The sequence below is a fragment of the Vigna umbellata genome, chromosome 2, assembly GCF_029865625.1.
Source record: "Vigna umbellata cultivar VRB3 chromosome 2, Vumbellata_1.0, whole genome shotgun sequence".
NCBI classification, from domain to species: Eukaryota; Viridiplantae; Streptophyta; class Magnoliopsida; order Fabales; family Fabaceae; genus Vigna; species Vigna umbellata.
The window spans coordinates 46,614,450-46,642,145 of NC_142166.1; the positions used below are offsets into that span (position 1 = coordinate 46,614,450).

General features: G+C 31.4%; 2 protein-coding genes and 1 non-coding gene across 5 annotated transcripts; all 3 read left to right on the forward strand.

Annotated features, from left to right (window-relative positions):
- Positions 1 to 2,069: 2,069 nt before the first annotated feature.
- Positions 2,070 to 3,450, forward strand: LOC124845155 (protein BUNDLE SHEATH DEFECTIVE 2, chloroplastic-like). Its single transcript, XM_088107121.1, has 5 exons — positions 2,070 to 2,270; positions 2,366 to 2,472; positions 2,647 to 2,710; positions 2,908 to 3,004; positions 3,160 to 3,450. The coding sequence occupies exons 1-5, from the start codon at positions 2,222 to 2,224 to the stop codon at positions 3,236 to 3,238; spliced, it is 396 nt and encodes a 131-aa protein (XP_087963247.1). The 5' UTR covers positions 2,070 to 2,221; the 3' UTR covers positions 3,239 to 3,450.
- Positions 3,451 to 4,993: 1,543 nt separating this feature from the next.
- On the forward strand, positions 4,994 to 5,097 carry LOC124845160 (small nucleolar RNA Z279/snoR105/snoR108). The gene has a single exon (XR_007029436.1). It is a non-coding gene; the product is annotated as a small nucleolar RNA Z279/snoR105/snoR108 (small nucleolar RNA).
- An 8,274-nt stretch (positions 5,098 to 13,371) lies between these two features.
- Positions 13,372 to 19,302, forward strand: RDR6 (RNA-dependent RNA polymerase 6). Of its 3 annotated transcripts, none has more exons than XM_047322219.2 (3): positions 13,372 to 13,501; positions 14,953 to 17,687; positions 18,068 to 19,302. In XM_047322219.2, the coding sequence occupies exons 2-3, from the start codon at positions 14,973 to 14,975 to the stop codon at positions 18,965 to 18,967; spliced, it is 3,615 nt and encodes a 1,204-aa protein (XP_047178175.2). In that variant the 5' UTR covers positions 13,372 to 13,501; positions 14,953 to 14,972; the 3' UTR covers positions 18,968 to 19,302. The 3 variants fall into 3 exon arrangements, with proteins under 3 accessions (XP_047178175.2, XP_047178176.2, XP_087963248.1); XM_047322220.2 differs by having other exon boundaries at positions 13,426 to 13,501; positions 14,962 to 17,687; XM_088107122.1 differs by lacking the exon at positions 13,372 to 13,501 and adding an exon at positions 13,544 to 13,652.
- Positions 19,303 to 27,696: the final 8,394 nt, after the last annotated feature.

The window sequence follows — 27,696 nt, forward strand, 5'->3', positions numbered from 1 at the left end:
ATTCGATTAATGAGTATGTTGCTCCTCACATAATACATAAAAACCTTATATGATCTCTCATTTGGATTTTTGATTTTTCAAGATAGGTTAACACTTTGACAAGAAAGATGTTGTAGTCATAAAGATGCATCTCCTGTAGTAGTTTTGAAGTTTAAATGGTAGTTAAAAGTTTGAATGAGAAAAATATAAAGATAGTTATCTCGTATTTGAAGAAATAATATTTAAGCAAGAGTAGAACATTCAAAATAATTATCGCATTGAAATAATTTGTTATTTTCTTTATCTTAAAAAAAATGCAGTGAATATATGTACTGTAACTCTTGATGTTCATTGTGTTTTTTTTTTTTAAAAAAGAAGACATGCATAGTCAATGATAAGAATGAAAATCTTTAAAAATTACGAGAAGGTGAGTTAGAAGCAATGTATAAATGATTAAGTAAATGTTAATATCAAGTGGCTAATTGATATTAAATAAAAAATAATGATTTATGGACTACTTTATTTATGGAAATAACTGTAAAACCCTTTTAAAATATAAATTATGATCGATAATATAATGTACATGTTAAATTACTTAAAACATAGATGTAAATGAAAATAGCATGTGACGAGAAACTAAGTAATGTTTTTTTTAATTATACGAGTTTAACATAAACTCCAATTCCATAGAGTTTATAACAACTTCTTTCATAATATTTTAGGTTAATAATTATTTTATATATTGATGAGATGTGATATTTTGATAAGTGTTGACCATGTTTTAACACAATTAAATAATGCTAAGTAATAACAAATTATTGAAGAATTATTCAAATATTTATGTTTGAAAATCTTTTTCTATTTATTTGAATATAATATATTAAAGTAGTTTTACTAATGTTATAAATAAGAAAAAGAGTATGTTTTTGTATAAAAATTAATGTATATTTATGAGATCTTATAAATAACATATGTATATATGTATTGTATGACAATATAGATCCATAGACGGACCAGATACAACTGCGAGAGGGGACGATCGATCCGAATGGGCTGTGGTCAATGTTGTTAAGTACTATCCGTTAAATACTAATTGACCGCACGACTATGGAAATGAGAGACAGATAAACTGGACGACCCTAGTACTAGGAACCCCTAAATATTTATCCTAATCAAGATTACTGGTAAGAATTACTTAGTCAGAAATGGGTCGTGATTGGATCACAATTAGGATTTCACTAATCACAAAAAAACCTATAAATAAAGGTTAAAAGTAAGAAGATAAGTAATTACATTTATTACGAAATTAAAATAAAATTTTACTGTGACTCCAATCAAATAATCACTAACATAAGAGTATCAAAGTGGTTTTAATAGGTACACCTGTACGAGAATATGAACAAAGAATGCTTACACTTTTGTAAAATAGTATATAAAAGTAATGGGTTACACTTGAGGTGAAAGTTTGATGCGTTTTTTTAATTTGTTTTAATAGCAATCAAAATACAAACACACGTATATACATACAATATAATATTTAATTTTAGTTTTATCACCGTATTTACTTTTTTATTTTAATAAATATTCGCAAATTGTAAAAGTAGTCCAGAAATACCTTGATATTCGAAATTATTTTTAACTTTAATATATGTTTTTTTATTAGTTAAAGTTAGAAAAAAAAAACAGTTTCGATATTTTAATTATTTTACATGTATTAAAATGAAAATTGATATACACAGATTTCTTATTTATTATTTTTACTTGTGTAATATGACCCGATGCAGTGAGAACAATCCTAATTAATCCCTGTGTGCACAAATTCTTTCAAACTCTAAAGGTCGTATTAAAAATTACAATCCTTCAATTAAAAATATTTTTTTTAATATTGTTTATGAATGAGAAATTAAGCAGTTTTATTGGTTAGTATTTTTGTCAAGCCCAAACAAAATAAAACAGTGGATTTCAAATTTTAAAGCTCGATACCACATCGCCTTCAAAGTGGGTCCTACAGGATTGAATAATCATTCCAGATACCAAAACGAGTTGGGACATAACACAATTGAGCTCCATTCATACAGAGAAAAGAAAATATCTGACTAATATCTCAATCCATTATTCTTATTCTGTCCCTCAATCTGAGTCTTCAACAGCTCCAAACTATCTAATCCTTATCACTTCAATTGTTCATTATCCAGTCGTCAAATTAAACAAATTACAGTCTTACTATACTCTAAGTCTTCCAATGTTCCCTGCTCTGTGCCTAAGTTCCCCCAAAACCACACCACCATCAGGTTCACCAGTGTGCATATGTTAATTTGTATATTGTGTTATCTCTTTATATTCTCGGTTTGATTCTAACTAAGCTATTTCTGTACTCAAACTTTAGAATCCTTAGGTATTGGTATAGAAAGCTATGCAAATTCGAAGCATATTGGAGTCAATTATGTGTTTATTGGCCCTCTCACTGCCAAATATCGCCCTGTCATTGCTAAGGTACATTTTCATATGCAAAATAACTTTAGTTAAAATATGTGTTTCTTTAAGCAATTACGTCATCAAGAGCTCAATTTTCACTGTTCAGAAATGACACACCAAGGGATTCAAATCCCATGATTTGAGGTTGGTAGTTATGTCTGCATAAGCTAATGTCAGTTTCTATTCACATAGGCTGCTAAAGAAGACCGAAACACCAAAACGAATAGTATGATTTGTGCTGACTGTGATGGGAATGGTAAGATGGCTTGTGACTTTACATGACTGGTAGATGCAAAGTAATTTTCTTTCATTTTTTTGCAACACATGAACTAGTCTAACCAGAAGATGTATAAAGGATTTGAAATAGTACATTTAAAAAGACAAAAAAAGAAAAGAAAAGAAAGAGAAAGTATCTACTATTTGAAAGTTTTGGTTTTGTTGTGTGATTAACAGGAGCTGTTCAATGCTCTCAATGCAAAGGTAATGGAGTGAACTCTGTTGATGTTTTCAATGGACAGTTTAAAGCTGGTGACTCCTGTTGGCTTTGCGGGTACCTAAATAAACCATTCCATTCCATATCATTTTTCTTATGTTCTATCTCATACATTCTAAAATTTCACTTCTTCATTTCTGACCTAGTAGGATAATAAGAGTGTTGTTTGTTTTCCACATTGGATTCATCTCAGTATTTTCTGTTCTTTGTAGAGGAAGGAAGGAGATGTTATGTGGAAATTGCAACGGGGCAGGCTTTGTTGGTGGCTTCTTGAGCACTCATGATCAGTAGGAACAGAGTCCTTGAATTGCTGAGAATACTTATTATATGTCTGTGCACATATACATGTATATTAAGGCCTTCAATACTTTCACTCTGCAGATTTTATAGTTGGTACTTACGAGTTCATTTGAAGACTTTAGTGGTTGTTTAAAAACAAAAAAATAAGAGCTTAGTATCATATTTATCTATCCATTACATACTGTGGTAGCTGCCACATCTCTCTGAAATTCCTTTCATTTAAACAAAACTCATCATATTAGCTTTGGCAGTCCTTTCGAGATTACTTAAAGTTACTCAACCCAATGGGGGACTATATATTTTAAGCACTTGGGGAATAAGAACACCTAAGTATAAGAGAAATGATACTATGACACACTTTTACATTCATTTGACACAGAGTATAAGGGTAAAATAGTCTTAAAAGTGTAAAATTTTGTATTTTTTCAAGAAAGAAGAAAGTAAAAAATAAGTAAGGATAGTGTCAAATCAATGTAAAAAATTTAGGTGTGTCAAAGAATCATTTTTCCTAAGTATAATATAGACAGGAAAGGGATCCTCTTGTATAAGTCATGCTTCAATTTTGGGTCAGTTTCTTTTATGATGATTATCAAATATACAAGATTTTTGAAGGTGAAAAAAAGTCATTGTTAAGTAAAAATGACTAAGATAAGTAGTATATAAGTAAAAGAATCCATAAACCTATTATAAAGTCTAGTCATGCAGAAGAGGCAATGAGAAGATGCTTAGAGTTGAATTCTACTCGTAATTTTTTTCCAAGCTATGCAGAGGTGACGAAGTTAGTTTTTTGAAAGTGTTCTTCGTGTCATCAATTTCAGAAAGTCCTTTGGAATATGCATCAGCGTCTTTGTTTGGATAAAAAACAAGCCAAGTAGTGCACCGGTTCACTTGTCATATTTCTTTAATATCTTCCCTAGACCTGCTTACAAATTCATCACCAAACCCCCTCACAATTCCATAAAATCAGAAAAAGGGTTAGGAAATGGTTGAGCTTATGAGCATCCTCAAGGAGTGGAGTGAGAGCATCTTTGGGACACTGCCTTCAATTGTTTCTCCAAGACTTTTTCGACAAGAACTGCTGGATCTGCTTCTTGAGGATCCTCCAGAACTTATGACAGCAACTCTACTAATGATTAATCAATTGCATGGTTTTGCACAAGGATGTTAGTATAGTTGAGTGGATGAGAATAAAAGTAAAAAAAGGAAAAAAAAATGCTATTTTTCGGGTTCTGGAATTAGAATATTAATACTGAAGTTGGAACATCTCTAATGTTCCACAGACAGTAGGAATGGGTTTCAACTTTTAGTGAGTGATAACAGTATAATACTGTGAAGACCTGAAACTGCTAAAATAATATATACTTCAACTTTCGACCTCAAGTCTGGAACATTTTCCTTACTACTACAGGATATTTGGGATTGATCAAAATCGGTGTCCTAGTCATAAAATTGTACTGTAGTGAATGAACCAGATGCTGTAGTTCCTGTAATTGGATGGATCATATCCAAATATTCTATACTAATTCATCAAACAATAATCTCAATGCTATAGACTTTTTTGCATCCATTAGACGGACGGTGTTTTAACTTTGATTCAATGTGTTTTTCTTATCTATTATGCTTTGAGGAGCATGTGTTATGGTAAACTAGTCCCACATCGACCAATACTATAATATAGAGATGAACTAAGACCTATAACAATTTAAAGTTTTGTCCTCGTAAAGTATGATCCTTCAGGCAGTTAATGGGATATGATGAGTGGTAAATGCTTGCACTTAATATGCAAGAGGGGTGTCCGCCCCAGCCTGGTTACGACTATGAGGCACTCTCTTTTTGACCTATCTGATCCCTAATCCATGCCAGTAATAGTTTGTTTAAAAACTTTTAAAATTCAAGTTATTTCAAAATTTCTTAAATTTTGATTTATTTTATATATTTTATACTTTATTTGTTAACTTAATTTTATTTTAATAAATTTATTTGGTATTTAATTTGTTTTTTTTTATCTTCATCTTTCAAATTTTGTAATTAATTTATGTAGAATTATTTGATTATCTTTTGTTTAAATTTATGCTAAACTAACCTAATCTCTTATTGCATGTGTTGAATTAAATTGTGACTTTTTAAGATAAAGGTGGGCTAATGTACACACCCTCCAATATAAAATCAAGGTTTTCTTTTGTTTTCTTTTTCTTTTTTTGACAAGATAAAATTAAGGAATTTTTTCCACAATCAATAACAATGTTGTCAAAACACTGAAAAAGTTATATTAAAAATAAGATTTTATTATTGGTCTTTGTTTTTATCTAAAAACGTTAATGGTTATTATATTTGTGAAAAATTGATCTTTGTGAAAATTTGTAGTTTACTGTTTTCATTAAATTTTTTGAATACCGAACAAATATTTTTTTCATTGAGAACCAATTTTATTTTTTGACTAAAACAAAAATTTACTTCTTTTCATTAATTTCGGATCGACATTTTTTTCATTAAAACAGAAACCAAAATGATATTTACATAATTTATACAATTTTCTGAGTATATATTCAACCTTACATAACTTATAAAATGATATATATAAAAATCATTTGATCTTTAATTAATGAAAAGCAAGTAATTATTTTAATATTTCGTGACTCTTATAATATTAAATTTAAATTCTTATAACCTAACACTCTAAAAAACTTTGAAAAAACTCAATATTTTATCAAAATAAATTCATATATCTTATTCCATTAAAAATACATAATTTATTCCTCCTATTCTTTCAAGTGCAAAGTTTAATTATCTTGATTAAAAACATTATACAAATTATAGAAATTTTAAAATTACATTAACCTAATATTTGTCTAATAAATTAGGAGTGAACATAAAAAAAAATATATTGTACTTCGAAGTTAAGAATGACAATAAAGAATACTCATGTTTATTAGTTTGTGGTTACATGTCAATGATACAAAGTAATATCAAATTGAGACAAACTAACATAAAATATCATTCTCCTTCTAAATTTTGCTTTTTTAATTTTTGTAAATAATTTATATTTGTAATTTTTTAATCTGTGACTAATCCACTTTGTGAAAGGGATTAATTTTGAGTCTTAAAAAGATGTGTTGTAAGTGAAGACAAAGAATAATTATATTCCAATAAAAAATAAAAAAAGTTATTCGTTTTTGTTAACTAATAGTAAAGGAAGACAAATTTATCATGAATTTGACATAATAGTATGATAAAAAAAACAAACAAATATAAATTTAATGTTCTACATTTTTTTTTCTAATCTTCATAACTAATAGTTGTGAATTTTATAGTATTTGTGAAAATAGCTGTTTTCGTAACAATTGCCATATGTTTTTTTTATTATATGCAGTTGAAATTATACATGATATTTTCTGGGTTTTAGAGAAAGTTTTTAAATCTCCTAAAAGCACAATTCAATTTTTTTTTATGTTTTTTTTTTTGTGTTGTAGGTTTTATTTTCTGTTTGTTTTGGATATGCAAAAATTGGGTTGCACTCAATGCAAGAATCAATCCATTTAAATTTTTGTGTGTTGCAATAGGGTTGAGTTGAACTTTGTGTAATTTATTCTATTAACATGGTCCAGTTTCTATCAAATCGAATGAATATATAATAAAAGTTCATTATATTTTATTATAGGATGATGTTTCATGATTGTATATAAGGATGTTTCAAGTCGTAGTGAAGATTAATGTCAAAACGTGAGTAATAAAAGAATGGAGTAATTCAGTGCATAACTTAATGCAATTGGAAGAAGATACAAGGTCAATATAAAATGTTATATTTATTGCATAAAAGACCTTTAACGTAACTCTTTATATGTCTGATTTTCGAATATCCAACGTAAAAAATGATCGATGACATTTTCCGTAAATAAAACAACCATATAGACGTCTGTTCTGGCGGTAGCATACGTCTAAAGCCATATAGATGTCCAATGTGGGGAAACAAACTTCTATATACTTATTTTTTAAATATAAAAAGTCACTTTTTAACTCTATTTAGACGTCAGATCCCGCCAATCCGACTTCTACAGCCATATAGACGTCCGATGTAAGGGGAACAAACTTCTATATACTCATTTTTGAAATCTAAAAAGTCACTTTTTAACTCCATTTAGACGTCAGATCCCGCCAATCCGACTTCTATAGCCATATAGACATCTGATGTGGGGGAACCAACTTCTATATACTCATTTTTGAAATCTAAAAAGTTACTTTTTAACTCCACTTAGACGTCAGATCTCGCAAATCCGACTTCTAAAGCCATATAAACGTCTGATGTGGGGGGAACCGACTTCTATATGACTGCATTAAAACACTGAAAACGCGAGGCAGCAGTTACGCCCACTTAATATTCATCATCTTCCTCGCGTTTTCTCTTTACGAGTTACGCTTTTCAGGTTCATTTTCTCACTTTTGCACCGTTTTAAATTAATTTTACTCCGATTACATCACTTTTTGATGCATTATCTTTCATTTGAACCGATTAAAATGCATTTTCGTTAGTTTTGCTCGTGTCCTTGGGCGACAATTTCTTGCGTTTTGCACTCCTCCTCCAATTCTCTCCACTACGTTTTTAAAACTATCCAATACAAAAAAAAACGTATAATACATTCTTTTCAACTAAAATATAAAGTTGTAAACTCGAATCAGCATGAGCCAGAGCAACCCGAGAGGCCTCAAGCGGAAAAAGATTCAATCAAATACAACGACGTTTTAGACGTCTGATCTATAGTGTCAGACGTCTATATAAACGTTTGACCTGTATGGATCAGACGTCTATATAGACATCAGACCTAGGTCAGACGTCTCATTAACGTCACGGGTGTTGCTCCCTCCACCACCACCCTATACTTCCTCCACCTCCCCACATTATTTTAAATACAATTATATCCTTAAGTTAAAAAGATTTTTACTTTTACCCTATTTTAAATAATTTGAAATCCTAATTTTACTTTCCCAGCACCAACCCACGGAACTCTCTTCCCCATTCCCCATTCCCCATTTTCGTTTCACCTCCCCACCTCCCGCACTTCCATTCCTTTTTCTTCCTAGTTTTTTTTTTTTGGTTTGAAAGCTTCCATTGCCGCCATGGTGTAGAGGAACATCGAGGAGCATCCAGAGCATCAACCAACGTGAGGAAGTATACATCAACGGAGGTGACATCCTTCAACGAATGTCCCCTAATAAAACAAACTCAAATAAAAAACGTAACCTTTAAACGAAGGTGACATCTTCAACGGATGTCGACATCCTTTTTCCTTAAACGGATGTTGACATCCGTTGAAGGATGTTGACATCCGTTGAAGGATGTTGACATCCGTTGAAGGATGTCACCTCCGTTTACGTTTTTTATTTTAGGGTTTTATTTCAAGGTTTATTCGAATACAAGGAAGCACGACACACTCTGCACCACGAGAGCGACACTGCACCACGAGAGGGAGACTGCTTGTTAATTCTTTCCACCACCACCAACCTTTGCAACTTGTAGTATCTCACAACGACGAAAGAAAGAGAGGAAGAAATATAATGTTAAAATGAAAGAAAAGTATTTTACTCATGTACGGGACTAGAATAGGTTATTAGTGAAATAGGTTGTGAATGGGTAAAATTAAAAAATAATAACTCTAAAAATAAAATTTTACTGAGGGACAAAATAGTAAAGGGGAGGTGGAGGGAGAAAGGTGTGGTGGTGGAGGGAGCAACACCCTTAACGTCACCTATATAGACGTCAGACATAGATCAGACGTTAAAAGTCCAAAATAACATAGCCCTTTCTGCACTAGTAATAGTATATTTTATTTATTAAATATGCATTTATAAGTTTCTATTTGTTTGTTTTAATAATAATTATTTTAAAAATATGAGATTAAATATTTCCAAATAAATTTAGTCAAAATGGGCAACATATATTAAGAGAATTCATTATTATGTTTTAGTGCATTTTAATATTACCTTTTAACATGGAATATTAACGCTCAATGTGTGTTAATTTTTTTTTATATGTTACTTAATTTTCTTATTTTTTTCAACATAGGATTTTCAACTTTTGAATTTTTAAAAGTCTTTATCTCAAGTATGAGTTAATTTTGTGCATTTCTATCATGCTAAAACATAATCCTATCCAAATTATCTTAATACACTTCTTACGAGACATATTTGTCTATGTATTATTTAAATATCAAAATAAATTATCCATTTTGATATCACTATTGCAAAGTTTTGGTTGACAAATATTTTGAAAAAGTAAGAATAATACTACCAGTTAATAATTTGAGCAAATATGTTATATCTCTCAGTGTCATCATCGTATATAAAACATTGATAACAAAATATTTATTCTAAGAAGGAATTTGATTCTCTTCTACTCATAATTGTCTTTCAAATTTTAAAGACAAATTTTAATATTTTTAATTTTTCAATGACAATAATAAAAGTCAAAGTTAATTATTTTCGGAAATTAAATTTATATTTTGCATCCAGCTTTTACATATTCAAATATATGTTATTGTTTTTAGAATAAAAAAAATAGAATACTTATTTTAGATAAAAAATAGAAAATAATAAATACAATGCAAAAAAAGTAGTGTACAAATATTTAAAGCTAAAGATATATAACACTTAACTACTGGATAAACCTAGAAAATAACATTTTAGAAATGGTAGTAGTTAAAAATAGTGAGATCCAATTACTTTTAATATTAAATTAATATAAATAGTTTAGTTATAAACGAGTTTCATTATTTTAAAACATATTACTTTTTTATAAATAACTTTTCTACTGTTTTCTCACTTCTCTTTAGGAGTTCTTCTCGTGTGTTCATCTGTTCGAATGTTAGAGACCACCTAAGTGATCACCACGACGAGATCTTCAAGTCTAACTAATCATTTTTTTCAAAAGAGTAAGTTAATTTCTACTCTTTTTCTTTGATCTATCTTGTTTCCTTTGCATGCGAACTGTAGTGTTTTGCATATGTCATCTTAGTCTTCTAAAAGAATCTCAATTAATTAGTGGTTCTAATTATATATACCTTGATCATGTTTCTATGAGTTGTATGTTCAAATAGAGTTCCTTGAGCTGGTGAAGTCGTCTTAGCTCTTGTAGAGCAGTCAGGTCCTTTGTAAGGTAAGAAGTATGAAATTTTTTTTGTTAAGTTGTGAGAATGATGTTTGATTGAATATGTTACCATTTGAGATAATTATTTTAATAAGAATTGTTTGATGAATGAATTTGGATTATTGATAAATGTTGTTGTGAATGATTGGGAATTAGTGCTTACTTGAACTTTGGATGTGGTTATTTTGGAGTCTTAGGAGGTACAAACCCGTTTTAGAATTGAAAATGGTGAAATGGAAGTGTTGTTGGGTTGATTTTCAATCTAAATTGAGGTTCTGTTATGTGAATTTTTATAAGAGTGATTTCGGAACTATAACTAATGTTGGGTAGCTGTTTGTAGATATTACAAACTTATCTAGGACTTTAATTAACCATAAATATGATGTTGAGTTGGTAAGTAGTTAATATGTTGAGTTTTAAGTTGTTTTTGGTCTATTTTAGGGGTTTTAACATGTGAAAGTCTAAAGGAATAGGTTTGTGATAAAATTGAAGGTTTTAGGTTTGTTCTTGAGACAATTGCGACTTGTTTATACCCTTAGTTTGTTTAATTATGGTTTATAATGTGTACAATTGGTTATAGGTGTTTTTGAGTGATTGGGTTGATCTAGTGCATCTTGTTTCTGACCAAATGAGCAAAGAGGTACCCAATTTCGTCAATAAACATGTTTTTACATCAATCCATTGTCAAGGAAGTGAATTTGATCATTTGAATAGATCCAAGGTGCATCTAAATCAAAACAACAACATGTTGTCATTTAGTATGGCATTGAGCGACGCTGTGTGGCTCTCAATGCTGCCAAAACAGAGAGTCACTAGGCTCTAGGACGCTGAATGCCATTTTTGGCGTTGAGTACCACTTTTATAGTAGGGTTTGGGCGCTGGGCGTTGGATCAGGCTCAGGCTTAGTGGCTGAGTAGTGTGTCACTAGGCGCCAAAATGCTGCCATTGTGCGCTCTAAGTGCAGTATTGGCTTGTGTTTTCTTTTCTCTTGTTTCTTGTTGGGTTTTGAGTTGTATTGGTACTTTAAAACTTGTTTATTAATAAATATTGAATTATATGATGATTTATGCATTAGGTTATGTATGTGGTCAAGTATGGTTTGAAAAGAGTTCCAAGTGAAAATTCTTGATGGTTGTTTCCATTAATGTATGTATTATTGTAGGGAGCTCAATCTTGGGGGTTATCCTGACACTCTAATGATAATTCATTCTCAAGCAGAGAAGGGTGAGATACATGGTGAGGAGGTCCTAGTATAGGAGTTTTACCTTGGCCTAGGGCATTATTTAACAAACTAACCTTGTGTGTGGTAGGATGAAACTCATTGGCAATAACTTTACAGAGCAGTAGCCACCACAAATGCACAATCCACAATAATTCGACAATAATACATATATCCCAATGTTTGAGTCTAGACTTTTATGATGTGTTTAAGTGTTCTGCTCAATTTAAAAAGTGAAATATAATATATTTTAATTTATGAATTCCATGCTTTATTCTTTTGATATTAACATCCCTTGTTATTTTTGTTTTTTTTTGTGTTTATTTTCTCTTTTGCAATGATTATGTTAATGGTGAGAGCTTACCAAATGTCAAGGGTGAACATATGTTAGGAGACAGGAGTTAAGACATATAATAAGAATTTTGGTCTCAATATTCTTTTGTTTATGTAAAGACCTTGTTATCTTTTTGGTTAAATGTAAAATTTTTGGAATGTTATAATTATTCGTGTCACAAATAAATATTTGTATAGTTGAAATATATATTTTTTAATTATGATCATACTTAATTTCTTAATAACTTATTCAATGAAAATAAGGTTGATAATTGTTGAATATAATGAAAATATGTGTACAAATTAATTTATCTTGCGTTGAATATACACGTTGATTCTCTATTTATAATAGAAGAAACATGGCTAAACTCAAAATACAAATAAGAAATAATAACAAACAAACTAATAAAGATAAAAATAATATATATAAAATAGTTTTAAAATTATCCATAATTCTTTTAAGTCAAAATCATACAAAGATAATTTGCAAAACAAAATTACATTTAATTTTCATTAAATTAATTATTCGTGAATAGGTTAACTATTTCAATTTTGCAAAAAAGCAATATCAATTTTGACTACTTTATGCTCTATATTATTTGTTATTATCGAAATTATTTTAAATAATTAAATTATTTATTACAATTAATATACAATTATTCGCAGGTTATTTATTTATTGAACGTACAAATTATGTCAAATGATTTTACTAATAAAATTTTCATTATAATTCATTCTACTATATGCAATGTGTTTTTAACAATTTGTTAATTTAATTGTTTTTACTTTCATTATTGAAATTCAAATATAATACATAATGTTATTAATCTCTTCATGTTGTATAAAAACTACTTTTATTAATAATTATCAAATTCTACTTTAAAAACTTCTCTGTCTACCACGAGTAAAAAATATAGTATTATTGTAAACAGAAGATAGCACATTATACACAAATTAAAGTGCATTTTTCTATATAATATATTTTATTTATCAAATATATATTTATTATTTATAAGGTTCTACCCATTTATTTTAATAATAATTATTTTAAAAATAAACTTGACACTATGATCAAGTTACAACACTATCATTTAATAAAATATCATAATTTGCTCAATAATGAGAAAATAAACCCAAATTCACATATTTTAATTTTACTTCTATTAAAATAAAATTATTTTATAATAACACAATTTTAATATCACATAAATAAATACTATATTTTATTATTCTATTTTTATATAACACACAAAGTTACATAAAATCATATATATATATATATTAATGATTTTTATTCATTATTTTCTCTAACAAATGTTTTAACTATAATTAACTTTTTTTTAGCCCTAAGAAATGGAAATGAAAATGAAATTGGCTACACTGATTGGAGAGCGCAATGTGGCGGTTGAATGCAAAAGAAACAGGACAAAAGACACTGACTCACAGAATCTTTATGTATTCAAATAATATAAACTTCGTGAGGAAGGTATCAGAAACATAAATAAGACCACACTTGACCCGTCAAACTTCAATTCCACTGCCCAATCGCAATTCAAGCAAACAGGTAAATCTCTTTCTATCTTCATCGTCCACTTCCCTTTTTCAAATTGCATACATTGTCAACCTCAATTTATCAACCATTTCTTCTTAAACAAAATACTCAGCGGTTTCTTGATTTCATAACAGCGGTGTCTTGAATTTAGTTTCGTTAGTGGGTAAGCTTTTGGCATTCTGGGCTGTGCTTTCTTCTTTTGTCTGCAGATTTTCTTTTTGGCATTGGATTTGGTATTTCATTGTGTTTTGAATTGTGGGGGTCAGAATTATGATAGGAGATGCATGTTACAGCCATTTGATGTGGCCACTAATCATAACTCAAAGAACAGTAATGGAGTACCAATAAAGAAACTAAGTGTTTTGATTAGAATGATAAAAAATACAAAATGATAGAGAATTAACCCTATGTATAGAACTTACAGATAGTCTAACAGTCCGCCTAACTAATGGATTTTCAACTAAATGAAAACCAGGTCTAGCAGTGAGTACTCCAAAAGTTATTGTTGCCAAAATTTCTTGTTAAGTAACGGTTAAACTCTTTCTTATATATTCAGGAAGCTCATTAAATTCTTATATTTTTACTTAAATTATTGGTTCGGTAACTGAGCCAGAGTTTAAAATCAAATGTTCTTTTTCTGTTTTGTTATGAGTTTTCTTTATGAAGTTTGCTTCTGAATTCTCCTAAATCTGCGGCCTTATGATGTCAAAAATGTCAGAAGTTGTGGCCATTGCCGTCAGTTTTTTAAAACCTTGCATTCAAAATCAATTTGTCATAAGCCCGTTCAAACACATGATTAAAGCCTCTGATTTGTAATTATTTTAATCAACCTGAATCTTCATAATGTAATTATTTTAAAGAATTTTAATCAAATTCTTCTTGATTTGAGTCAAATTGTTTCATTCTTCTGCTGCACTATAAACTATTGAGTGGGAAATTTGTTCTCATATTTTGTCGGGCCATGATGGGCTGTTCAAGGTGCAATTTGTTTCTGAAAGGATAGCTTTTTTAGTGCATACTTTTTTGGAGCGTAGAAATAATGTAGAAGTGGTGAGGTAGGATATGTGGTGACTGTCTGTGAAGAAGGTTTGAAGAAACAAAAAAATCAGTTAGTGGAAATGCTCTCTACGTTCAGAGTTCCAATCCATTTCTCTACGTGCATCTGTCTCCCCCTGTTTATCAATTTTTTATACTCATTAAATTTGGTATTTTTGATGACTGATTTGTTGAGTTATATTTGAATATATTTTTGTAACCAAAATTACTCTATAATTTTTCTAGAGCTGATAATACTGTGACCTCTTCATGCTCTTAAAGCCCTCACTCTGAATGTTCATTAGATGAGTATTTTTTTGGCTAATATTGTAGCCTCCCCTTTCCCACACTGTATTTTTGTCCTCAAATATTTGATTATGTGGCTATTTCAAAAGGTTAATCTAACTTGCCAAATTTGTGTGGCTTAGAATTTGCAGACTATTGAGACATGAACTTAGAAGCAAGTGAAAACGATTCAGTGGTGACTCAGATCAGCATTGGTGGATTTGACAGTGAGGTAAAAGCAAGTGATCTGGTTAATTATTTGGAGAATAAAATTGGACTTGTCTACAGGTGTAGGTTAAAGACTTCTTGGACCCCTCCAGAGTCATATCCGGAATTTAATATCACTGATACTGCAAAGATTACGAGAACAGATGACTATATGAAAGTCAAGCCTCATGCCTTCGTGCATTTTGCATCTTCAGAGTCAGTGACTGCTGCCCTCAATGCTTCAGGTCGTTGTGATATATTTTTAAAGAATGAACCCTTAAAGGTCAGCTGTGGACCTGAAAATCCATACTTCCTGAACAAAAGGAGGAGAACTACAACTCCTTTTAAGATGTCTGATGTAATTGTTGAAATTGGGACATTGGTTAGCCCAGGGGAGTTTTCTGTTGCTTGGAAAGGACCTGATAAAGGAGTAAAATTTCTAGTGGATCCTTTTGATGGCATGTGCAGGTTTTGTTTCACTAGAGATACTGCATTCTCATTCAAGGATATAGACAAAAAGGCAGTTATAAAGTGTGATTTTCAGGTGGGATTCCTGATTAGAGACATTAATGAGATGAGGAGATATAATGATACATCGTATCTCGTTGTATTATTACACCTAGCTTCTTCACCTTGGGTTTGGTACAGAACTGCCGAGGATGACATTGAAGATTTAGTACCATTTGATTTACTGGATGATGATGATCCTTGGATTAGAACCACTGATTTTACTCCTAGTGGGGCAATTGGTCGATGCAATTTTTATAAAATTTCAATCCCTCCTCGGCATGGTGCAAAATTGATGAAGGCCATGCTTTATCTGAAAGGTCAGAGAGTGCAAATACATGAGCTTCCACTTAAACAGACCCTAAGGACACTGAATGAACCTGATTTTGGCAGGCCCATGTTAAATGCTTTCTTTTATATAGATTATCAGAAGGGCATTGCTTTTGACATAATGTTTTTGGTTAATGCTGTTGTACATAAAGGCATATTCAATCAGCACAGGTTGTCTGATAGTTTTTTCGAATTGCTAAGAAATCAATCTGAGGAGCTCAATGTGGCTGCCCTGAAGCATTTATGTTCTTACAAGCGCCCAGTATTTGATGCAGCTAAGAGGCTAAAAGTAGTTCAAGAATGGTTGCTTAGAAACCCAAAACTTTATCAGATCTCTAAACAGTTGGATGATATTGTTGAGGTTAGGAGATTGGTTATTACTCCATCAAAAGCGTATTGTATACCACCTGAAGTTGAACTTTCCAACAGGGTTCTCAGAAAATTCAGAGAAGTTTCAGATTGTTTCTTGAGAGTGACCTTTATGGATGAAGGCATGCAGACAATTAATGTGAATGCCCTTAACTATTATGTTGCTCCTATTGTGAAGGAAATCACATCAAACTCGTTCCCTCAAAAGACAAAAATATATGAGAGGGTGAAGACCATCTTGGAAAAGGGATTTTCCTTTTGTGGCCGAAAATATTCATTTTTAGCCTTTTCATCCAATCAACTTAGAGATCGTTCTGCTTGGTTTTTTGCTGAAGGAAAGATAAGATGTGATGAAATACGGAGTTGGATGGGCAGGTTTAATCAGAAGAATGTTGCAAAGTGTGCTGCTAGGATGGGACAATGCTTCTCATCTACCTATGCAACAGTTGAAGTTGTTGCAAATGAGGTGAACTTCGCGCTACCTGATGTTGAGCGGAATAATTACGTTTTCTCTGATGGAATTGGTATGCTCTCTCCTGATCTTGCAAGGGAAGTAGCAGAAAAACTGAAATTGGACAATATACCCTCTGCTTACCAGATCAGATACGCTGGTTTTAAAGGGGTTGTGGCTTCTTGGCCTGCTAAAGGGGATGGGATCAGACTTTCTTTGAGGACTAGTATGAACAAGTTTCAGTCTTCTCATACTATCTTGGAGATCTGTGCTTGGACTAGGTTTCAGCCTGGTTTTCTTAACAGGCAGATTATAACATTGCTTTCAGCACTGGGTGTGCCTGATGAAATATTTTGGCAAATGCAGGAGGCAATGCTTTTCAAGTTAAACCAAATGCTTGTGGATGCAGATATCGCTTTTGATGTTCTTACCAAATCATGTGCCGAGCATGGGAATGCTGCAGCAATAATGTTAAGTTGTGGCTTCAGTCCCCAAACAGAACCTCATCTTAGAGGTATGTTAACTTCTACACGTGCTGCACAGCTTTGGGGACTTAGAGAAAAGTCCAGGATTTTTGTACCATCCGGGCGATGGTTGATGGGAGTCTTAGATGAGTTGGGTGTTCTTGAACACGGGCAGTGCTTTGTTCAAGTGTCTACTCCTTCTCTTGAGAATTGTTTCTCAAAGCATGGGTCAAGGTTTTCAGAGACAAAGAACCTGCAAGTAGTTAAAGGTTTTGTGATTATAGCCAAAAATCCTTGTCTTCATCCAGGTGATGTACGAGTTTTGGAGGCAGTTGATGCCCCCGATTTACATCATTTATGCGATTGTCTTGTTTTCCCTCAGAAGGGTGACAGGCCACATACAAATGAAGCTTCTGGAAGTGACCTTGACGGGGATCTATATTTTGTCACATGGGATGAAAATCTCATTCCACCAAGTAAGAGGAGCTGGGTACCTATGGAGTATGCCGCTGCAGAAAGCAAACTTCTGACACGTCAAGTCATGACTCGAGTACGTGTTTTTTGAATGTCATTGCATTAAGTTCCCCAGTTAACTAGCTGTATATATGCTTTGTTCTATACACGGAGAATATTAAATTAGTATTGTTAATTTTATGCATGAATTATAATGACATGCATTTGGTTAGTAATTTGAATGAGACTTTCTTATAGTAATAACATTTCATATTGCTGGATCTAATTCTACACACGACTCATGGAATCATAGAGTTTGAGCTATATGTTGCAAATGTGTTTTCTTGCACATGTTTATATGCTCTTCATATTGTTCTCTAGTTTGTCTAGTGTCACATATGGTGTGATTTTTCTTGTTGACAATGTATTGCAAAAATGAGCCCGCAATTTAAAGAGTTTTTGTCTTTCACACTGCAGGACATCATAGAATTTTTTGTCAGAAACATGGTAAATGAAAATTTGGGTGCTATCTGCAACGCACATGTGGTGCATGCTGATTCCAGTGACTATGGTGCATTGGATGAGAAATGCATACACTTAGCGGAACTAGCTGCTACTGCTGTTGATTTTCCAAAGACCGGGAAGCTTGTCACTATGCCTCATCAGCTGAAACCAAAACTGTACCCTGATTTTATGGGGAAAGAGAATCACCAGTCGTACAGGTCGAAGAAAATTCTGGGTAGACTTTACAGGCGTATCAAAGATGCTTATGATGAAGATATTGATGCACCCTATTTGAACTTTGTGTCTGGCGATATACCATATGATAAAGATCTTGAGGTTCCAGGATCTGCTGATTTTATTGCTGATTCGTGGGAGCAAAAATGTGCATATGACGGCCAGTTGAGTGGGTTACTTGGTCAATACAAAGTTAAAAGAGAAGAGGAAGTTGTTACTGGACAGATATGGTCCATGCCAAAATACAACAGCAGGAAGCAAGGGGAGCTTAAGGAGAGGCTGAAGCACTCATACAGTGCCCTAAAAAAGGAATTTAGGCACACTTTTGAGAGATTGAGTTCACATGTTGGAGATTTAAGCGAGGAAGAAAAAAATTCCTTGTATGAGCAGAAAGCTTCGGCCTGGTATCAGGTGACATATCATCCTCGTTGGGTCAGAAAGTCCCTTGATCTGAAAGATAAATCCCCAGAGAACCAAGAGGCTGATGGTTTGGGAAGCACGGTGATGTTGAGTTTCCCTTGGATTGCAGTTGATTACCTTGCTCGCACAAAGATAAGGGAACGGCATCGGAAATCTGGAAATTTTGATTCAACTAAGCCAGTTGATTCTCTGGCAAAGTATCTATCAGAAAGGTTATAGTTCCATTGATCTATCTTGCTCTTGCCACAAGGCCACTCTGCCATTCCCGAATGTTTTCGTGAGCTTGTGTTGTATTGTATATCACTTATGATGTGTCTTCACTTAAACTACTTTATTTGTGACTGGGATTGTTTCCAAGCCAGGAATTGCATTTGGTTTTGAGACTGTAGTTAGTTTCATTTGATAGGTTGACTGTGTGTTCTAATACTACTAGTCTTTTGAGTCTGATTTCAAATATTATGTTGCTTGAGCTTTTTAAACATACATTGTACAATGAGATCTTTGAGTGAAGTGTTCATATGTATTGTAGACAATAGCTTATAATTATTCTTAAAGTTCTAAGAACTACATGTCATAGAATTAAAGCGGGTCATGAGTTAGCAATGAGGTTCCTCTGGCATACACTGTACATGGATACATTTATGTTTGATTTTTGTGCTTTACTAAGTATTTTACCTCGGAAAAATATACGAGATATATTATTATTTTCTATAGTTCAGAGTGTATTATGAAAAGTTTTTCGCTTAAATATATCTTTATTCTCTATACAACGAGTGTTTTTATTTTAATTTCTGTATTTTCTTTATTTAGAAATCATTTAGGAATCTCTGTTTTTAATCTTTATAAAATATATGAACTTTAATTTTAATATTTGAAAGATATTTTTCTCTGTTTTTCCTCCTTCAAAAATTTAAAATCACTATTTTTTCTATCTCTAATATCTATTTAAGGATAGATAAATAATATAAATTTTACACTTCCTAAACTTTTTTGAAAGGTATTACTTGTTCATATTACAACACTAATAATTGTTTTTATATGTTATTTTAAGAGAATTTTAAATATCTTATGACAAAATATGTTATTCAGAAAGAAACTGAAATTTAAAATTTTATTAGAGTAACTAGATTATTTAAAATAAAACAATTTTAAATTTCACTAAAAATAATAATTTGAAATTCTTCATATTTTCAAATTTACATTTTAATTTTAATTTTCATAATTTAGATCATGGGTTTGGATCAATTCTTTTTAATTTGGATCAAGTAAATTCGACTTGACATAATGTGAGAATCTTTTATCTTAGTTTGGTATGGTCTTAATCTAATGTGATAATTCGACTTCGTATGATGAAATTTAAATTAATTTATCTCGATTATAACTAAGTTTAATTCAACATTGAACTTTAAATAATATAGTAAGTAATTACAATTTTAATAACATTAGAAACTAATTTAGATTTAATTCACAAAATAATTATAATTTTTTTAACAGTAAAAATTATTTTAAATATTAATAATTTTTAATTTATAAAATGATGTTTAACTTAATTAATATAATGACTAAATATTTTGTGTCTCTAAATATTGTTGTTATTTAATAATTTTCATGTATTATTAGGAGTTTGTTTAGATGCTTTTAGTTGTTTAGATAACTTTATTTTAGTTCCTGTTTAGAATTCTTATGTGTATCACTTTATTTTAAATTTTTAGAGAAATTTGACTTATTTTATTATTTTTTTCTTATAAATATTCGTTAAAAAATAATCCAAAGTAAGTAAATTAACATCATAAGTGAATTATGTATTCGGCTGTAAGACTGAAAACATAAATAAATATCTGTAGACAGTGCAAATTGGACTGAAAAGAGCTTATAGTTTGTATCATGTGGTTTATATCTGCACAAGGATAGAGACAAATATAAGAGTCTTAAATCATGTGCGTAGATATACATCAAGAATAGTGTTGGTGGCTGCGGGACCTCCTTCTATTCGTAAAGTAATGGAACTTAATTAATGTTCTGTGATATAATTCACAAATATCTATAAAATACATATTTTAATCAATCGCCTAGACGACTTAAAGAAAAGTCTTAGAATGGGTGACATAGTTAATGTATCATGATGAATGGCTGAGTTTTTTTTTATATTCTTTTATATACAAAGTTTATTTATATATTTACTCAGCCCGATTTGATCATATTCGATTTAATACACAGCCTAAGTTTAGTTAATATGATAATTTATTATATTTTTTCTGTTATATAATTAATTTTGTTATCTTATATCACATAATTTATGAATTTATTAATATATATGAATGAATGTTCCATAATATAAAAAAATAACTTTCATTCAATAGTGAATACTTTATACATCTATATCATTTATATTCTTTTGTTAACTTAAATATTAAAGAGTTTTTATTGGTAGATCTTCTTTCTGACTTTATTATGAGCTTGGTTCCTTTTTTTGAAAAGCAATTTGCCTTCCAAAAGATCTTCATCTTGAAAATTCTCATTAGTAAAAACAATTTAATTTACTTATTTAAATACAAAATTAGGATTGTGTTATGTGAGAGAGAAACTCATTACTAAAAATATAATAACAAATATATAAAAGACAGAAACTCTTTGTAATTCTCTCGTCATGATGTGCATAGTTTTAAATTATAATTAGAAATCTATTAGATCAAATTAAACCACAAATTCATGTGATTTTTGTTATTCAAAGGTTATATTCAATTAGAGGTATGAAAAAGGATTTATCCATAATAGTTATTATATTTTGTAGTTGTCAATAGTTTTTTAATTTGTAAGAGTTGTTTTTGTTATAAAAAAAATTAGAGTATTTTAATGATCATTTTAGATTTGTGTTGCACAACTCGTTTTCTTCTTTGAAATCCTTGTCTTTGTCTATAAAAGTCTCCCATGTTGGTTGCTTCTTTCTTGAATGAATTTTAACATTGTTGTCTATGGAAGGTGCATCCATTTGTTGTTGTATGAATGTTGTTTGTTTCATTCTCCTTAAGATATGACTTTTTTTGTGTAGAGAAACCTTTTCCATAAGTCTTAGGCTCTCTTCGTTGGTTAGGGGTCTTTGACTTCTCTATATATAGATCACTTCACTATCCTATGAAGAGACACCATTCACTCGTCTCCTATCTAGTTATCTTTCTCACTGCCTTCATAACTAACCAAGTCTTCTGATTGCTAATCATTATTAGACAGTCATCTATCCTTTGTATTCAGTTTGACAATCTCATGACAAACCGTTTCATTGTCTTCATCGTTGTGTTTTTTCTTTAAACCCACTTCAACTTTGACATTCTCTTCTACAAAATTCTTTATAACACTGTCAACATTTATATGAACATCAACAAGTCCTTCACCCTCTTTAGTTGTGTTATACACTGTCCTCTTCTCCTTTTTACTCAAATCCTTACCCTTACTTTCACTAACAAACTCAAGCTTAGAAAAAATCCAACTCTGGAACTCAAACTCACTCTCCATTTCATCATCAACCTCATCTCCCACATGATCCTGACATTCACCTATAGTCTCAATCCCCATTGCATCCTAACATGAACTACAGCCTCAATCCCAACCTCATCATCAACCCAACTTGATTTCAGGCTCACCTTGTGTAGAGTATCATAATCACCCTCTTTGTCAGCCTGTGGTGCAGTGCCAACATTCTCTCTACTATTCCAATTCATTCTCTACTATTTTTGGTTCATCAACACCGTGCACCATAAACAAGTGAACTTGACCATAACGCCTGAAAATGTTCACCATATTAATTGCGCCATTGTAATCAAATAACATGTGCACCATTTTTTTAATGGAATACCACATCTCCTAAACAACAATATATCCCATATCCTTAAGTGAACCTAAGACTTCAAGTAACTCCATTTATCATGGGTCACATGAACAGCTAGTTTCCCCACCATAATGTTTAAATGCTCAATTGTTTTCAAAGTGTTCACCATGGAAGACCACAACTTCAGTTAAAGCCTATTAAATATAAATATGCTTTAAACTAACGGGGGACCATTTACACATTAAAAAACACATAAAAGTATGGGGACTAAAGTCAAAATCGACAACTGACAAACATAGAACTTAAAATAATGGGACAACAAAGCGTAATCTACTAACAAAGGCAACACAAATTTACTTAATTCACATAATGCAAAAAGGATTATCATCAAATTTTGAGACCACAAAACACAATGCAAGTGACGAAAATCTTAAACACTAAAACAAAATACTAACCATAATCGAAATTGATAATCACAAATTACCAACTGCAACTCAGATCTTCGATGTTCAATCCCTTCGAGTTTGAACAGAAGATGTCCAAACTCCACCAAATTGATAGAGCCCAATTATCACAAATGAACGATCTAATGAAATTTGAAACCCTAAAACATTTTTCACACTGATTTTAATTAAAACTACATATCTAAGTCACATAGTATATAAAGTGGGCCACATAAAAGGAACTTCCACCCTGTACACTGTGTTGTTAACTATTTAAACAATGTTAGCAAAAATGACTAAATTGATAAAAGTTAACAAAACTTGAAACTTCATTGAACCAAAAAATAAATAAGACCACATTGAAAAAGCTCAACAAAAATAGGAAAAAAATAATAATATTTAAGCCTTTGAGAAACTTAAAAATGTATATTGAAATTGCAAAAATGAAAAAGGGTTGAAAAAAGGGATTACTAACACAACCTAAGTTCACTTTGTGCGATAATTTATTATATATTTTTTGTTATATAATTATTATTTTTTATCTTATTATCACATATCTAATATTAACATATTTGATGGACTTATTAAACCATATATATATATATATATATATATATATATATATATATATATATATATATAAATAAATAAAAGTACTCCATAACAAAAAGATAACTCTTACTCAATAATAAATATTTCATACACTCATAAGATTCATATTTTTTTTACTAACTTAAACATCAAAGAGTCTTTTGCATCAATGATTATTTTACAGGTGAATCCCCCTTCTTGTTTCGTTAGGAGTCTGGTCCTTTTTTTGAAAAGCGATTTGCCTCCCAAAGGACCCTCATTCACCTCAAATATTCTTATTGATAAAAACACTTTATTTTACTTACTTAAATATAAAATTATGGTTGTGTTATGTGTGGGAGAAACTCATTGCTAAAAATATGATAACAAATACATATAAAAGAGAAAAACTCTTTGTAATTCTCTTATCCACAATGGTATAATTTTAAATTATAATTGGAAATCCATTCATTGTTGGATTTGATTCAACAAGTTCATGCGATTTTTAGTTTTTAAAGGTTATCATCAATTAGAGGTATGAAAAAGGATTATCCACAATAATGATTCTATTTTTTAGTTTTTAATTTGTAAGAGTTGTTTTTGTGTAACATTCCAAAAATATAGTTTAAAACCATATCATAGAATACTCACACTTAATGATAGTACAGTTCAGTTCTGAGAGAAAAAGGGTACGTTTATGGCCGACGACCTTACAACAATACTCCAGGATTTAAACTTTACAAAACGAAGAACTAGACCGAACGATTCCAGAACTATGCTTACACCGAACGATTATACAAAATAAAATTAGTTATAACGACCGAACGGTCTTAAGGTTCAACTTTAACTTCCACTTCTTCCAAAGCTTCTTCCAGCAAACACTCGTCCCCTTCTGCTCACATCCACAGGATGATCATTGCAACAGGAAGAATAATCGGACGGACAACATGACAAGACAGGAAAGTGGGGTAAGCTTATGTAATTTAATTAATTCAGTAAAACATAATTCACATAAATCTGACATAAATCAAGAGGTCAATCATGCAACAACCAATCATACATTTCCAACCATAACCATACAACAATACATGCAATGACCGACCACTTTACTCTGACTGTATGAATTCTGTGTAGCTACGACGTTTGTGCACCCGGGTGATGTAGTAGCTGGGATGCCCTCAACAGCTGCCACCCGAGGTTAGTCCGTTCCGCCCAAGTTCACCTTATGGACTAGGACCTCCTGCCATTCTCACACATGACTTACTTCTCTCTACTTGAGAATGAGTAATCACAGAATATCAGGATAAACGCCAGCTAAGCATAACCACATTCATACTCTACCATTCCAATATCCAACCATGAGATATTGCTCCTTGGAATACTCTTTCATATCCATACTATCCCATTCATATCACATTTTAAATACCATCATACTTAATCATCAATACACTCAAACCGAACAATAAAATATGATCCCATCCTTGAACAAAACCTAAAGAGATACCATCATTCCTAAGAACAAGACCGAATGGAAGACTAATTCTTAATGACCAACACAACCGAACGTGATAACCAGGCTAAACATTTTTAGTTGAACCGAACACTATAGAATACTTATAATTAGGCATGACCGAATACTAAAAGCTTTTAACCTAAACCTAAGACCTTAGACCAAACACTACTAGCTTAGACCGACCACTATTGAATTAGGTCGAATACTATTGGTATCAAATACAAGTATATAGTCTGGTAATATGACGAGACCGAGTGCTTAGTACAAGACTAAACAGTACTGAGACCGAGCGCTTGGTTCAAGACCGAGCACTACTAAGCTTATACAGAATGAATAAATAGATCTATCGTACAACTATGAAATACTTATTTACAACTGAGGATAAATATAGTGTCTAATACTTAAGTTATATTGGGTACTTTAACTAGGCTGATTACTAAGTAAAAATAAGAACCTATACTTAGACAGAACGCTTATTTACAAGTATACTAATAGAAAAACCGATCGGTCATTAACTGAAATTCTATACAGAAGAAGAATCCAGTCCAGACCGAATGCCCAAAAGAAAACCCGAACGGTCAAGAATGACTCTCGGCAACAATTACAGAATTGCATAGAATACTACAGATTTTAAGATCAAACCCTATTCCTACCCAGTTCACACCATTTATAAAACATCACTGCATACCAACGAACATACATTAACATGGATAGTTTAGATCAATCAAATAACTATACAGATCATCGTTCAAACATGCAACCATTCATCATCAGAGAATCATAATTAAATTACAAGCTTCCTTACCTCTCAACTCAGCCGAACGCTCACAGTTGCAGTATCTAGTTCACCACTACTAATCTTATACACTTAGAGTTCCCCGATTACGAAACTAGACCAAATAAAAGACCAGAATCGCTATCAGAATTTCATAGAAGAAGATGATAATCTCATGCAACCAGAATCTTGGTTTGCATGTGACAGAAACAACCATGCTAAGAGAAGAATGAACTTACCAATTCAAACCAACAACTTGATCGGTGCAACTTGAAACCCTTAACTCCAGGAAGACTCATGCGATGCCTGAATGATGATCGGAAGAAGAAAAAGGGTAAGATTTTGTAGAGAGAAGGAGGAGAAAATGAAAAACTCAGAAGGTTGAAGATGAATGGTGCATGCAGACAAGTGGCACGAAATTTGAAAACTTGACTTATTTACTATCGTCAAAACCGATCGTCCACTATGCAATCTACACCTGTCTTCCACTTTCTGAATTTCAGAAACCCTTGCACCTACACCTGTCTTCCACTAACATGGGATTTTAAGGGTCCTGACATTTTTGTTACAAAAAAACTAGAGTGTTGTAAAAGGCTTTATGATTGTTGTAGATTTGTGTCACAAGACTCGCTTTTTTCTCTGAAATCGTTGTCTGTAACCATGAAAGCTTTTGGCGTTGGTTGCTTCCTTCTCGATAGAATTTCAGCATTACGCATTACGATCCATTCGTTGTTGCAGGAATGTTGTATGCTTCCTCTTCCTTAAGATATGACTTCTTCTAATATTTGTAGAGGAACCTTTTCCGTAAGTCTTTGGCTCTCTTGGTTGGTTTGGAGTCTTATATCTCTCTCTATGTATAGATCATTTCCATCTCCTCTAAAGAGACATCATTCGCTTATCCCCTATCCCCTTCTCTTCTCTCTTTTTATTCTTTTATTATCCTGGGTTTATTTATTTGTTTGAGATTTCTTGCTAGTTGAGTTCCTAAAAAATAATTGAGAAGTTCATGTTATATCATGAGGGACTTGCATAACATATTGTGAATAAGTCCTTAAAGATAGTGAGCATACATGCCACTAGGGATGACAACGGGTCGTGCATGAATAATGTCTACTCACTACCTGACCCGCAACAAAAGAATCTATTTGTTACCTGTTTTCTCACTCACGATACCCATCCTAACACTTTGTCATTAAATAATTGCTACTTTTTTTATTCTTTGAACACATCCTTGGTCAAAGTATTGTGAAATCCTTTTAGTTAATAGACTTTTTTTTTTGACTTGCTCAAATGAGAAATTCACACACAAAAATAATTTTTTTAGATATGTGGCAAAATATTATTTGTGAAACGGAATAAAAGACTTATTATCAATATAAAAAATTGAATATTTCATAAGCTAAAGGTTTAATGTGTAGAAAAGAATGAAATTTTGATCTCTAACAATACGTGGTTTCATTAAACTTTTTTTTAAATAACCCACTATACCATCTTATTATTCACGAGACAGTTTAAATTTTTTTGCCAGGAATCTTGAATATGCTTCTAAATTAGGAATCACGAATTATACTTATTAAAGAATTTTGCAAAATTAAAATACATGGAAGAGATTATCAGTGTGGATTTTAAATTTAATGTTGATGCATTGAAATTATTCCTATTATTATCTTTCCTAGTATTGTCGCTTCCAATAAGAAATGAAAAGGAAGATACAACGTACCTCATTTTATTAAAAAAAATTGTTTATTATGGAGAAAAAAAGAAAAGAACAAAAGGTATCACACTCAGAATAGTCACTCGGTTCATTTCAGTTCACTCGATTAA